This window comes from Andrographis paniculata, unplaced genomic scaffold, assembly GCF_009805555.1.
Source record: "Andrographis paniculata isolate CXL003 unplaced genomic scaffold, ASM980555v1 Contig65END, whole genome shotgun sequence".
NCBI classification, from domain to species: domain Eukaryota; kingdom Viridiplantae; phylum Streptophyta; class Magnoliopsida; order Lamiales; family Acanthaceae; genus Andrographis; species Andrographis paniculata.
In genome coordinates this window covers 1,215,958-1,228,556 of record NW_026137601.1, presented here as the reverse complement: position 1 = coordinate 1,228,556, position 12,599 = coordinate 1,215,958, and the positions used below count along the sequence as shown (strand labels likewise).

General features: G+C 39.7%; 3 protein-coding genes across 6 annotated transcripts; 1 reads left to right on the top strand and 2 right to left on the bottom strand.

The window, feature by feature from the left end:
- Window positions 1-200: 200 nt before the first annotated feature.
- Window positions 201-1,704, bottom strand: LOC127262455 (transcription factor MYB77-like). The gene has a single exon (XM_051291144.1). The coding sequence runs from the start codon at window positions 1,401-1,403 to the stop codon at window positions 546-548; it is 858 nt and encodes a 285-aa protein (XP_051147101.1). The 5' UTR covers window positions 1,404-1,704; the 3' UTR covers window positions 201-545.
- Window positions 1,705-5,213: 3,509 nt separating this feature from the next.
- LOC127262089 (receptor protein kinase-like protein At4g34220) lies at window positions 5,214-7,594 on the top strand. Its single transcript, XM_051290600.1, has 2 exons — window positions 5,214-6,909; window positions 6,987-7,594. The coding sequence occupies exons 1-2, from the start codon at window positions 5,214-5,216 to the stop codon at window positions 7,547-7,549; spliced, it is 2,259 nt and encodes a 752-aa protein (XP_051146557.1). The 3' UTR covers window positions 7,550-7,594.
- Window positions 6,519-12,551, bottom strand: LOC127262095 (sodium/proton antiporter 1). 4 transcript variants are annotated; one of them, XM_051290617.1, is made up of 11 exons: window positions 12,236-12,551; window positions 9,897-10,070; window positions 9,684-9,812; window positions 9,328-9,504; window positions 9,119-9,225; window positions 8,845-8,965; window positions 8,686-8,747; window positions 8,282-8,584; window positions 7,898-8,192; window positions 7,720-7,815; window positions 6,519-7,514 (listed from the first exon to the last, which is right to left on the bottom strand). In XM_051290617.1, the coding sequence occupies exons 1-11, from the start codon at window positions 12,467-12,469 to the stop codon at window positions 7,512-7,514; spliced, it is 1,701 nt and encodes a 566-aa protein (XP_051146574.1). In that variant the 5' UTR covers window positions 12,470-12,551; the 3' UTR covers window positions 6,519-7,511. The 4 variants fall into 4 exon arrangements, with proteins under 4 accessions (XP_051146574.1, XP_051146570.1, XP_051146573.1 ...); XM_051290613.1 differs by having other exon boundaries at window positions 6,519-7,493; XM_051290616.1 differs by lacking the exon at window positions 6,519-7,514 and adding an exon at window positions 7,531-7,563.
- Window positions 12,552-12,599: the final 48 nt, after the last annotated feature.

Sequence of the window (12,599 nt, the reverse complement as noted above, 5' to 3'; positions counted from 1 at the left end):
TTCAAACCAAAAATAAAATAGTTCTCTTTTGAAATTCAATTTTATTTTTTGTTTTTAATCTTTTAAATAAAAATATATAATAAAACTAAAACTAAATTAGACAAAGATTGTTGGAATTCATTTTAAAGACAGAATATATTCAATAACTTTCAGTACAATAATAATAATAAAATGTGTTTCAAACATTAATAAAAATAATAGTAATAAAAAAAACAATTAAAATGAAGCACATTGCTGAAGCCCAAGAAGAATGGTCCAATATTTACAGTCCAATGAGATGATTTTGAACCAATCACATGTCTTTCATTTTAAATAAAAAATAAAGAAACTAATATAACATTTTAAAAAAGAAAACAGAAATAATAATAAGTATAATAATAAATATACGTACCCCTTAGATTTGTGCTTAATAATGCTAAATTGAAGTCAAATTCAATGATTAGCTCAACCGTTTCAAAACTGCCCAATGACTCCACATTGGCAGTTATAGTTTGCTTTGCACGTGACTAATAGGCTCCATAGTATCAGCAAATAGCAAATCAAAATCACCACATAAAGCTCTGCATTGATTCCGATTGATGTCCCGAAACGTAATTTTGCACTTCCTCTTTGATCATCTCGTGGATTACCGTTATCAGATCTGCACTATACGACGTCGTTTTGTTATTTACATCCACATCCCCATCCGCCGCCTCCGACGAAGATTCGTCGATGTTCCTCAGGCGATCATGAAATTTCCATAGAGCATCTCTTTGAACGGTGTATTTTTTAGCTGAGTTGCTCGCTGTACCTGGTAAGCAGAGAGTCAATTCAATTAACTCTTTGTTTTCTTCATCGGCGGCGACTACCGGCGAAGATGCCGCCGGTGTGCTCCTCGGTAAATTAATTGAAGCTTTCGCATTGTTGTTGGAGTCGGTGAGATCGGAATCGGATAAGGATAGGCTCTCAGGACTTAAATTAGTCATCCTCATCGTGGCGGTGGTAACATCTCCGCTCTCAGATCTCCTCGGAATCTGAGGCGGCCGCTGCCGCTCATCCTCCTCGCTACTCTCAGCGGAGAGTCTCCGTTTCAGCGTCGAGTTCCAGTGGTTCTTAATCGCGTTATCCGTACGACCGTTGAGAAGCTTTGCGATAGTCGCCCAACGATTCCCAAACTTCGCGTGCGCTTCTAGAATAATCTTATCTTCCTCCGGTGTGAACGCGCGGTGCTCCACCTCTGGCGAAAGCTGATTGCACCACCGCAACCTGCACGACTTCGCCGATCTCCCCCGAATCGACCGACTTATCAACGTCCAACTCCTCGCACCGAAGCAGTGCACGAGTTTCTTCAATAAATCATCCTCCTCGGGGCTCCACGGCCCCTTGATCGTGTTGCAAACCTCCTTCGCCGCCGCCGTCGCCATTAGCGCCACCACAACTGAAGAATCTCAAAAACCCTAACTTATCGGAGAGTTTCAGAGTATATGTATATATGTGAACGGACTGATCCTCAGTTGCGTCCACCGTGTATATATAGGGGGGATTCGGTTACCGGACGAATCGGTTAGTGGAGAAAATATAGGAGCGCAACATTTACCGGTTACAGTAAGAAAGGGGCAGGTGGACGGACACGTGTCGAGGAAGGGGAATCATATAATAGCGAGTCGTTAATGACTCGTGCCGTTATGGAAGTTATTTAATATCCAAAGAAAGGGAAGCAGTAGCAGCACAGATTTAGAATCGATTTTTTCCTGTTTTATCTATCGACGGATAAGATTTACTCGGAAATCGTTACCAATTCAAATTTTAAAAATACATCAATCATTCCATTCACTGTATCAAAATCAAAATCTAGTTGTATATCGTAACAACTTAATTTAATTTAGAGTACACACGCTATATATATATATTTAATTTAATTTAGAAATTAAAATGAATGAATATTGCAATGATTGAATGGATAAGGACGAGAGCCGAAAGTGGGCGGCGGAATCTGAATTACGTGAGGGAAGAGGTAACCGGTTAGTTTATATATTGTAAGGCACGGAAGACGGTGGTGAGGTGGACTAAACGACAGGATCAACGGTACAGATGGAAGATCGGATATTATTACAAAATTAGCTGACGGTGCCCGGTCACCATTCACTTTTATTTATTTATTTATTTCTGGTTAAAATCCACGATGAAGAAGAAGAAACCAATGTTCTCGAATCACCCGGCAATGACCTACGTGGCATTTCGGAGCCGTCAATTTTGTCGGAGAGGGGTCGATCGACGGCGCGTGATGGAGGATCAGGATCTCACCAAGATTGGATGGTCAGGATTGGCTCGGCAATAAACATATGTGTTTAGCAATAGACTGCTGTAACTATATTGAACTACACTAAGGAAATTACAGAATACATAAAACGGTTATGATTGTTTTGGAGACTTTTTAAATTTTTCGCTATTTATTAAATTCTTTTTACAATCATATTAAATCAAATATTTATTTTTTATTTTTATATTATATTTAAAATTAATTTCACATTAAAAATATTATATTAACACATATTTATATCACATCATATAACTATTCAAATTAAAAAAATTTACTATTTAAATTTCAAATCAAAATCTCAACCTCAGACAAACACACCCAAAAAAATAAAAAAACAAAACTTATAACTGTAACATCTCTAACTCTTCAAGTTCCCTATACTCACTTATTTCTGCATTGACTCGTCAAACATTACTCTTACACTAAAAGATATATAACAATCATAATATCGATTAACCTGGACAATTGAATTATGATTTTTTTTACTCTTGTGATAAATCTGCACACGAATTGAAGTAATTCATGCTTCAGGTAGCTATAGTGGTAATTATTGATCGCAGGATCAATAGAATAACCACTGTTATAGTTGCAAATATAACGACTATAGTAACAATTGACCTACATGGTCGAATCATGATTTTTTTGTTTCTGCGATTAACCTGCAGTAAAATTGTACTAATAATGTTGCTACTAGTTATAGTAGTAATTATTTATCACATGATCAATAAAATTACCATAACTTGGGCTGCAGATAGCTATAATCATCATCGTCATAATTTGCCTAGTTGAATTCGATAAAGTTTGGCCATGAATAGCCATAATGCCATCTTAGCATCGAAGTTGTTAAGAAGAGATCCGGACAATATTTAACAAAAGTGTCATATGAGTAACATTGTTGATTGATTGCAAGGACAAACCAATTGTTGTCTAACTGAAAATAGTTATATTTGAATGTTAGTTTCAGAAAGCCATTAAAATAGAGATCATAGAAAACTACGAACAATACTCGAACATTGAACAAAATACGAAGGCAATCCTTCGTACCGAAGTTATTACCGATGATTCGGTGTGTTTTTACGTTATGATTCACTTATTTATAGAGAAATAAAATTACTATCAATAACTGTTTAACAACCTCCCACTAATACACAAAATTCGCTAATAACTATATACTCAAATTGATTACTCGATTGACAGACAAAAAAAAATATAGACCGAGTAAATTATTGAACAAATGATAAAAATAGTAATAATAATAAAAAGTAATAATTAATAATATGCAAAAGAGTTGCCAAAGTTTATCTGATTTTAAATCTCAAAATACCCGACATAATTACTTTTAAACAATAATTTTATTATTTCTTTTAAATTAGTTACTCTCTCAGTTTCCTGCTGTATTTATATTTTAGTTTCTGTTCCTCCCACATTTTATGTCATTGTTTGAAAAAAATTACATAAATTTCATTTTAATTTTTTAAATTTATAAATTATAATATTTATTAATTATATTTTTTCCAATTTTTTTTAAACCCAGATACCATAGCATGGACGGATCATGAAATTTGAGCAATTAATAATAACGGATTACTCTCCATTTTTCTCATTTGAAAAAGCATACGGGCCTGATTGTCACAAAACTGGTCTATTTGGGCTTGATGTATAATAATGGGCCCAAATTTAGTTAGTGTCCAAATATAAATATCACAACATCTATCTATGCCTTCAATGAGTTAATAATATTAGGTTTATTTATTTGACATAATCATAATAATAATTATTATTATTATTTACTTATCTGTTAATTGAAATTAAGATAAATTATTGTCTCATTATATCATTTCAATAGTTTATATAAGCCGTGCAAGCGGGTGTCACCACTAATTATTATTATTATTTCTAATCATGTTGAGGTCAACAGCAAAGAGGGAATCTGTGTTGAAAATCGTGTGCAAACGGACAGAATGTGTTTCATAGATAGATTGGCAGAACATATATCTAATATATTTTTTTTAAAAAACAAATAAATAAATAAATTGGTGTCAATTAGAGCATTATATTTATTAAAATAGTTGGATGACCTCGTGACTCCTTCAGAATCTGTAAGCACAGAACAGTGGTAATTTTCGTTGGCTTGTGGGGAAAAATTAAAATATTTATTATATACCAGTGAAGGCATATTTGTTCTAACCTCATTAACTGATGCTTTTGACAGTTTATTGCTGAGGCATTTTGCTGGTGACATGACTATGATTGTCTTTTTTCAAGTGTCAAGTTGAAAAAACATACACCAAGTACACTTTTTCTTGATTGGGAAAACAAATAACTTCCCTTTAATTATTTAAACTATAAAAAAGGGGTTTCTGGCAGTGTATTTGGTGGGAGGTTTTTGAGCAATTGTTGATACCAATGCCCAATTCCAAAAGCAGCCTTAATCATAACTAAGATACATGAATTTTGTCTCCAACACTGTTTTTTTTCAATCATCATCATGTGTGTATGATTGATCTTTCAATTTTTCAAAGCTCATAAAAAGATTCTTGTATTGTATGATTAGACTTCTGCCCACTACACTAAAGCCATAGCTACTGAGTTTAGGAACTCAACCAGCATTAGTAATGGTGGAAAGGATGGACTTTAAAGACTCCAAAAAGTCAAGAAACAGAAGTGGGCTTCATCCACTCCAAACACATCTCTATCTCTATAATATATATATATCAATCTCTATTCCAGCCACTCCATTCTTGCCCCCTCCCCCTCCCCCATACCCACCCACCATGAAACCCCCACCAAGAACCTTCTTCATTCTACAACACCACCACCATCCCTCAAATCCCTTAAACCCCTTAAATCCCTCTTTCTTCTTCTAATGAAAATGCAATGTTCTTGATGTGGGCTTTTAAGTTCTTGAAAGAAAATGAAGTGTATCGACATAAAGGCTTCTTCTTCCTTCTCCCTTCTTCTTCTTCTCCTAACTCTCCCTCCTCCCTCCCATGGCCTCAACGTAGATGGAACCCTTCTCCTCTCCTTCAAATACTCCATCCTCAGTGACCCTCTCTCTGTCCTCCACAACTGGGACTACCACGACGACACCCCATGTCTATGGACAGGGGTCACCTGCGCTGCAGTCGAAACCCCCTTCGGAGAAGTTCCTGTAATCTACCGAGTCATCTCTCTCAGCCTTCCAAATTCGAACCTTCTTGGAGTCATCCCAACAGGGTTAGGCTTCCTCCCACATCTGACAACTCTCGACCTCTCCAGCAATTTCTTGAATGGAACTCTCCCTGACTCCATCTTCTCCGCCCCTCACCTGCAATTCCTTTCTCTCGCCAACAATGTCATCTCCGGCGAGATCCCCGACATCGCCTCCAAGAGCCTCAGGATCCTTAACCTCTCCGACAATGCTCTCACCGGAACCATTCCTCCGACCATCGCTTCTTTGCCGAATCTTGGGGTGGTTTCTTTGAGGAGTAATTATCTCTCCGGCAATGTCCCCGCCGGCGTCGGCTCCATCGGAGTTCTCGACTTGTCGTCCAATTTGCTGAATGGATCATTGCCTGATGACTTTGGTGGGGAGAATCTCAAGTATTTGAATCTCTCTTCGAACAATCTTTCCGGGTTATTGCCTCCTCTGTTTGCTGCTAAGATACCTCGGAATGCCAGCGTGGATCTCTCGTTTAATGATCTTTCCGGCGAAATTCCAGCGGGTTTTTCCGATCAGAAGCTGGAGTGGTTTGAAGGGAACTCGGGGCTTTGTGGGAAGCCACTCAAGAACCTCTGCTCAATCTCTTCAACTATTTCTATTCCTCCTAATGTTTCGAATTCGAACACTTCTTCTGCGGCGATTGCCGCGATTCCTAGGACGACTGATTCCTTCCCGGAGCCTGATTCTTCGTCAGGAGCATCATCAACACCGAATTCTGCAGCTCAACGTGGTCTGAAACCAAGCACAGTTGCAGCAATTGCAGTCGCGCCGTTGGCCGGAATCGCCATTCTTGCAGCCCTTTTTTTCTGCGTTTACTACAAGAGGATCAAAGCGAATGGCGACGCCAAGGAAAGCTCGAATTCGATGACAAACGTAAGATATGAGCTCAACAACAGTTCAGAGTCATCACCAGTGACGAAGAAGAAGCAAAACTTCCTCATCTGGCCTTGCTTGAATGTAAGAAAGGGAGACGAAAGTTCGGACGCTACGGGCTCAGACAGCGACGAGAATGCTTACCATGTCGTCGGTCCTCGACAGGAAAACCAAAACCAGAACCAGAATCACCGTCGTCGTTCGATTAGGACAACCGAAAGATCGCTCGTGATGATCAACGGCGAAACTGAGATGGAGCCTGAGACGTTGTTGAAGGCTTCAGCATACGTTCTCGGGACGAGCGGCAATACCATCGTGTACAAAGCTGTGCTTCAAGACGGGACGGCATTCGCTGTGAGGAGAATCGGCGAGAGCAGAATCAACCGGATGAAGGAATTCGACAGCCTCGTCAAGGCCATCGCCAAAATCCAGCATCCAAACGTTGTCCGCGTACGCGGCTTCTACTGGGGAGACGACGAAAAGCTCGTGATCTACGACTACATCTCCAACGGCAGCTTGGCCAACGTCGGCTACAGTGAGTCTTCGATCAACACTTCGCTTTCGCGGATCCTCCGGTTTCGGGGCTAACCTATTTGGTCATACCTTTTTCAGGAAAACTCGGCTCGTCCCCGAATCATCTGTCGTTCGACACTCGTCTGAAGATCGCAAGAGGCGTCGCGAGAGGGATCAGTTTCATACACGACAAGAAGCAAGTCCACGGCAACATCAAGCCAAGCAACATTCTCTTGACGTCCGAGATGGAGCCTCTGATCAGCGACTTCGGCGTCCATTGGCTCGCTAACGGCCGTAAATCCACAACCTCGACGGGATCCCCTACCGCATTGGCCAGATGCCTGTCGCCGTATCATGCACCGGAATCGCTCATCTACAGTCGAGGCGGGAAGCAGGATCCGAAGTGGGATGTCTACTCTTTCGGGATTTTGTTGCTCGAGCTTCTAACCGGAAGAGCTTTCTCCAGCCGGGAGCTCGGCCGGTGGTCCAATGCCGAGGATGCAGGCCGGGCTCTGAGGATGGGCGACGTCGCTGGCCGTGAGGAGGCCACGCAGGCGTGGGCTGAATTAGGGTTTAGGTGTGCCTCGTTGGTACCTCAGAGTAGACCTTCCATGAAAGATGCAGTCACTGTATTGGAAAAGATTCCATCTTGTTCATACTAAAATGCATCAGATTGCTGCTAAGAGAATGGAATACACATCTTAAAGCTATGGAAGTTTTTATAATTTTAAAAAGGGATAACATCAAGAATCTAACAATGTGACAAAATCATGATCCCAATTCGTTATTACATATTTGCGGTAATGATTTATGAACCAGAAAGAAATGGGACCTGAGCAAGAGTCGTCGGAATGGAAATGTGGATGTTATGGACGGCCAAATATGCAGCGATTCCAGCAGCATATCCGGCGAGGGCAAAGCCGCTGACCTGAAAAAAGGAGGAAGGAAACAATATCGTAATAAAATCAGGGAATGTAATAACCTTAGTTCCATGGATGATGCATTGTTACCTTTCTTAGGTACCAGAAGAAGTCCACTTTCTCCATTCCCATATAGGCGACGCCGGCAGCCGAGCCGATGACAAGCATGGATCCGCCGGTTCCAGCGCAGTAGGCTATGAGCTGCCAGAATTCGGAGTCTTGGGGAAATGACGATAGGTCGTACATTCCCATTGTTGCTGCGACCAACGGGACGTTGTCTATGATTGCTGAGACAACACCGATTGAACTAGCAACCAGTTCGATATTTGGAATGTGGGTGTCGAGGTAGTTAGCTAGCTCCCGAAGAATACCTGCTGCCTCGAGACTGAAGTATTCGACGGTCAAATTGGGATCATGACATAATATGAGACTTGTTTTGGAGAAAGTTTGGAATTTTAATGAAGATGAGAATACCTGCTGACTGATAGAAGGATGCCGAGGAAGAAAAGGGCTCCCTGAGTGTCGATTCTTGACAACGCCTGTGGTACTTTCAGCCTCTGCCTTGCAGATTCGCCGTAGTGGATTGCATCGGTGAGTATCCAAAGAACGCCCAATCCGAGCAGCATGCCCATGTAAGGGGGCAAGCCCGTCAAAGCTTTGAAAACTGGGACGAATATCAATGCGCCGATTCCGATGGAGAAGACTAGCTTGCCTCGAGGGGCCATCTGTTCGGATGCCAGAACGTCTGCAGAACTCTGAGCTTTCCCATTAACTTCACTGGGATGAAAGTGAAATGAATTGAGAATCCTTAATATGGCTTCTTTGACGACATTTTCTAGCTATCAATAATCGCACTTTTTAAAAGCCAACGTCGTTACCTTGTGAGGGACATGAGAGCCAGAGGAACAGCTAGCGAAACAGCTGAAGGTATTGCCAAGTCCTGTATCCATAGATAGAGGGGAAAACATTACGTCGCTGATTGAAACAAATTATTTGGTAAATTTTCAGCTGAAATGCTAAATTGCTGTGTCGAATACCTTCATTGTCTGCAATGTGGATATTTGACCGTGTATCCAGAGCATAGTGGTGGTGACATCTCCGATCGGTGTCCATGCTCCACCAGCATTCGCTGCTATAACAACTACAGCACCAAGAAGCCTGTTGAGCAAATTTTTAGTTGAAATCATACCGGGACTTAGATGTTCAGCAAAGTGCTTCGGAGGAATGCAATTCTTTTAAAGGTAGTCATGAAAGTCGAAACTAAATTCTCAAGCATCGCCTAGAAGGGGCATGGTTCATAGGGTCACTTACTTCCGGTATTCAGAAGGTGGCACCAATTTTCTCAACAGCGACACCATGACTATAGTAGACGTCAAGTTGTCGAGTATTGAACTCAGAAAAAATGTAACCAAACCTACCTGGAGTTATTAGCATCAACCAGTTAAATACCACAAGATAGATACGAACCAACAAGATTGGATAAATGTTAATTAACATTGTACACATTGAACAGTACTTACCACCCAAAGAAGAGTTCGCGGCTTGCGGGTGGTGATATTGTCTGTTACCAGCTTGAAACCTTGATGAGCATCAACTATCTCAACAATGGTCATTGCACCTAGCAAGAAAAACACTATTTCACTGACTTCAGCTGATGCTCGAGACAACTCTGAAACAACAACCTCAGTTGAAGGGGCCTGCCAAAAGATTTCAAACGGACAATTTGCTTCGTTAGAAATAAAAAAAGCCACAGCAGTCTACCAATCAATTGTCAATTAATAAAATTTCCTTCCAAACAAATTCAGACAATAAAATAATTCGATGGATTGCAACGATGAAATATTAAAACTGACATCCAACATTATTTAAACGTTACCCCAATGCTTCGTATAACCCACAAGCTGACAGCCATCAGAAGTCCCACTCCACTTTTATTGAAGGCAAGGGATTCTTCAAATATAATTCCTGCATAACCGATTCCAAAGAGCAACGCCATTGCCAGATCCTGAATAACCAAACCAACATTAATTTGAGGATGAATCTTATCTTTTTTTCCATATGATTAGTTTTAGATTTAGTGTTTGGAAACCTGGTTGTCTGCCACCCAGGAATGATTTATTGCAAGTGTTCCAGTTCCAGCAGCTGCAAGAACTGCAAGAGCTTTCACAAAATCTGTCTTCGGTTGATAATTGGCTTCAAAATCTTCCGAGCTTGTTTCATCAACAGAACATAAGGGATCACATGTCCCTGCAGGATTCAGTTCCTACAATATATATTCTTTAATCAGATATAGGAATTGCAGCACATGCCATGTACTGGATATAAATGTTTGCAAAATTATCATTAAACAGGCACAATTCAATTATAAATTTGCCCTAAGTATTTTATGAAATTACAGCTAAAAGTAAGTTCCACAGGTGCCCCTATTATTCAAACAGAGATCTGCTCTTAATTCTGTTTGGAGTGAATGCATCCCAAACTGGATGTCTTTCAGATTTCCCCTAACGCTAGAAGTAATTGAGTTAACATCTACAAGATTTATGTGGAAACCTAAATTGTTAAATCCACAAGGAAGAGATCCACTATAATTGAAAGAATGAATACAAGGAAGGTTCACAAATGGATAGCCCAATTGAAAACTTAGAGAAACTAAGTCACTCAGATTCCTCTCTTGAATATACTTACAACTTATATTTATATTTACACATGAGACAAAATAATAAAACAGAATACAACTAACAATCATTTGAATTAGCGGGAGAAGGTTTACAGAAGAATAAAGATGGCTGTTCAGAATAATTTGTGAAATTCTGAAAAAAATTTCTAGTTGCACTATAAATCAGAATTGTCAGTGAAATCCTAATACAAATATTAGTACCCATTGGCTTCAACAAATAACTCTAAACTAACACACATTTGAGGCTATACTTGAAAATTTACCATTAGCAATCTCCTTTGCCACCAATAAATGTACATACATACATGCCCAAATTTGAGATAAATTTACCCAGCTTAACAGCGGTTAAACTTGGCTAGCAAAGTGTTACAGACATCATGTCCATAAGATTCTCAAAACTACGACCTTGTTCATCACAATTTCCCCCGTCTATGGCTATGTCATGAATAAGCAATGCTTGTTTTGGCCTTGCAGTGGTACCAGTCATTCTTTGTTAAAGATATAGCACACCGTTTATTATAGTACACCTTTGGAGCCAAATTGCCTCCTTCATTCCAGTAGTGTTAGCTACGTATTAACCTTCAATTGTTTATAATGCATTGATCGACTAAAGCTGAGAAATCTGACCAATAGTGCATCCATTAGAGATGATGATATGACTAGATAAAAATTCCTTTGATCAAATTCGTGGGTATAATAAGCATTGAGAAATCCAATCAACCAAGCGAACAAGATTCCCTTTTGGTGAATGCCACGCACCAAAGTCTTGCAAATCATTCAAATAGCGCAAACCCATTTTACAGCATCCATTAAGATTGACTCACCACATTGATTGAGTACGCAGCATATATCAGGCCCACTATACATCATTATAAACATCAAACCCCCAACAACATTAGAATATGGAACTATTTTCCATGCATTTAGCTTCCTCATCATACTCAGGACAGCATCTCCATACAGCCTCGTTCCCAGAAAAATGGAGCCATCCACGTCATCAAACAAACAAAACAATTAAGATCAAAAGCCCTAACAAGGAGTACAGAGAGGACATAGAGTGCTCTTTACACACTAAATTAAGCCATTTTTTTGGTACTTAGGAATACAAAAGAAAATCCTAAGATAATGTATTTCCCTTGCTCTTGTTTCAAAGCAAACAACCTATCACCCACCTATTGCAACTTTTCCATCCGTCCTAAATTGGAATCAAGACTTGGACACAAGCCGGCATTTGCCATTGCTTTGATATAATACATATCAAAGAAAAAGAAGGCTGAAAACTAAAGTATAATCGAATAAAACATCTTCCCGCAGAACGAAAATTCAATAAATTTAAAGAAGGAAACAAATACTCATATTTATATAAATATCCCTCCTACTAAGCCACTATCGATAATCTAAATATTACCATAGCAACTAGCTCAACCATTAACCATGAACCAAACAAAGCCTAAATTGCTTCAGTGAGACTTCACCGGTACTACAACGCACTAACTGGCGTTGGCTGAAACATTGGCTTCAGCTAAAAACTCTTCAGCAAGATTTTCTCAAATTTGAGGTAAACAATACAATACTCAATAAATTCCTATTCTCCAATCAACAACAGCAATCTCAACCAGACACCAATATATATATATATATATATGTATGATATCATCATCCATTGAATCTCAATCATTTTAAGCCTAATAAGTAGAAATAACACTGATCCAAAACCGAAAAGCTAAAAGTAAACGAAGTACGTTAAATACCTGATCATCTGAGCTCGATTGCGGCTGCGTTGAGGAAGTATAAGAACTACCACGAGCATTATCTTCAGCCCGAGAAAGAAAAAGCCCATTTCTACGCGACGAGATTCCCGGAGCAACACTTTTGTTCAACCAAGACGAAGACGGAGGTAAAACAGCTGGGCAATTCTTGAATCTGATGGGCGCTGAATAACAACAGAGATTGGCTCTCACAGGATGAAGCGCACCAATCGGCATTATTGCGAACTGGATTCGCGCTTGAACAGCCTTCGGCGCATAGAGTGGATGAGGTCGGAAAACAAGCGAGTGTCGCGTTTCAACAAAAAAGGCGTGGTTTAGTTAAAACACGATCTTGATCAGTGCCTAC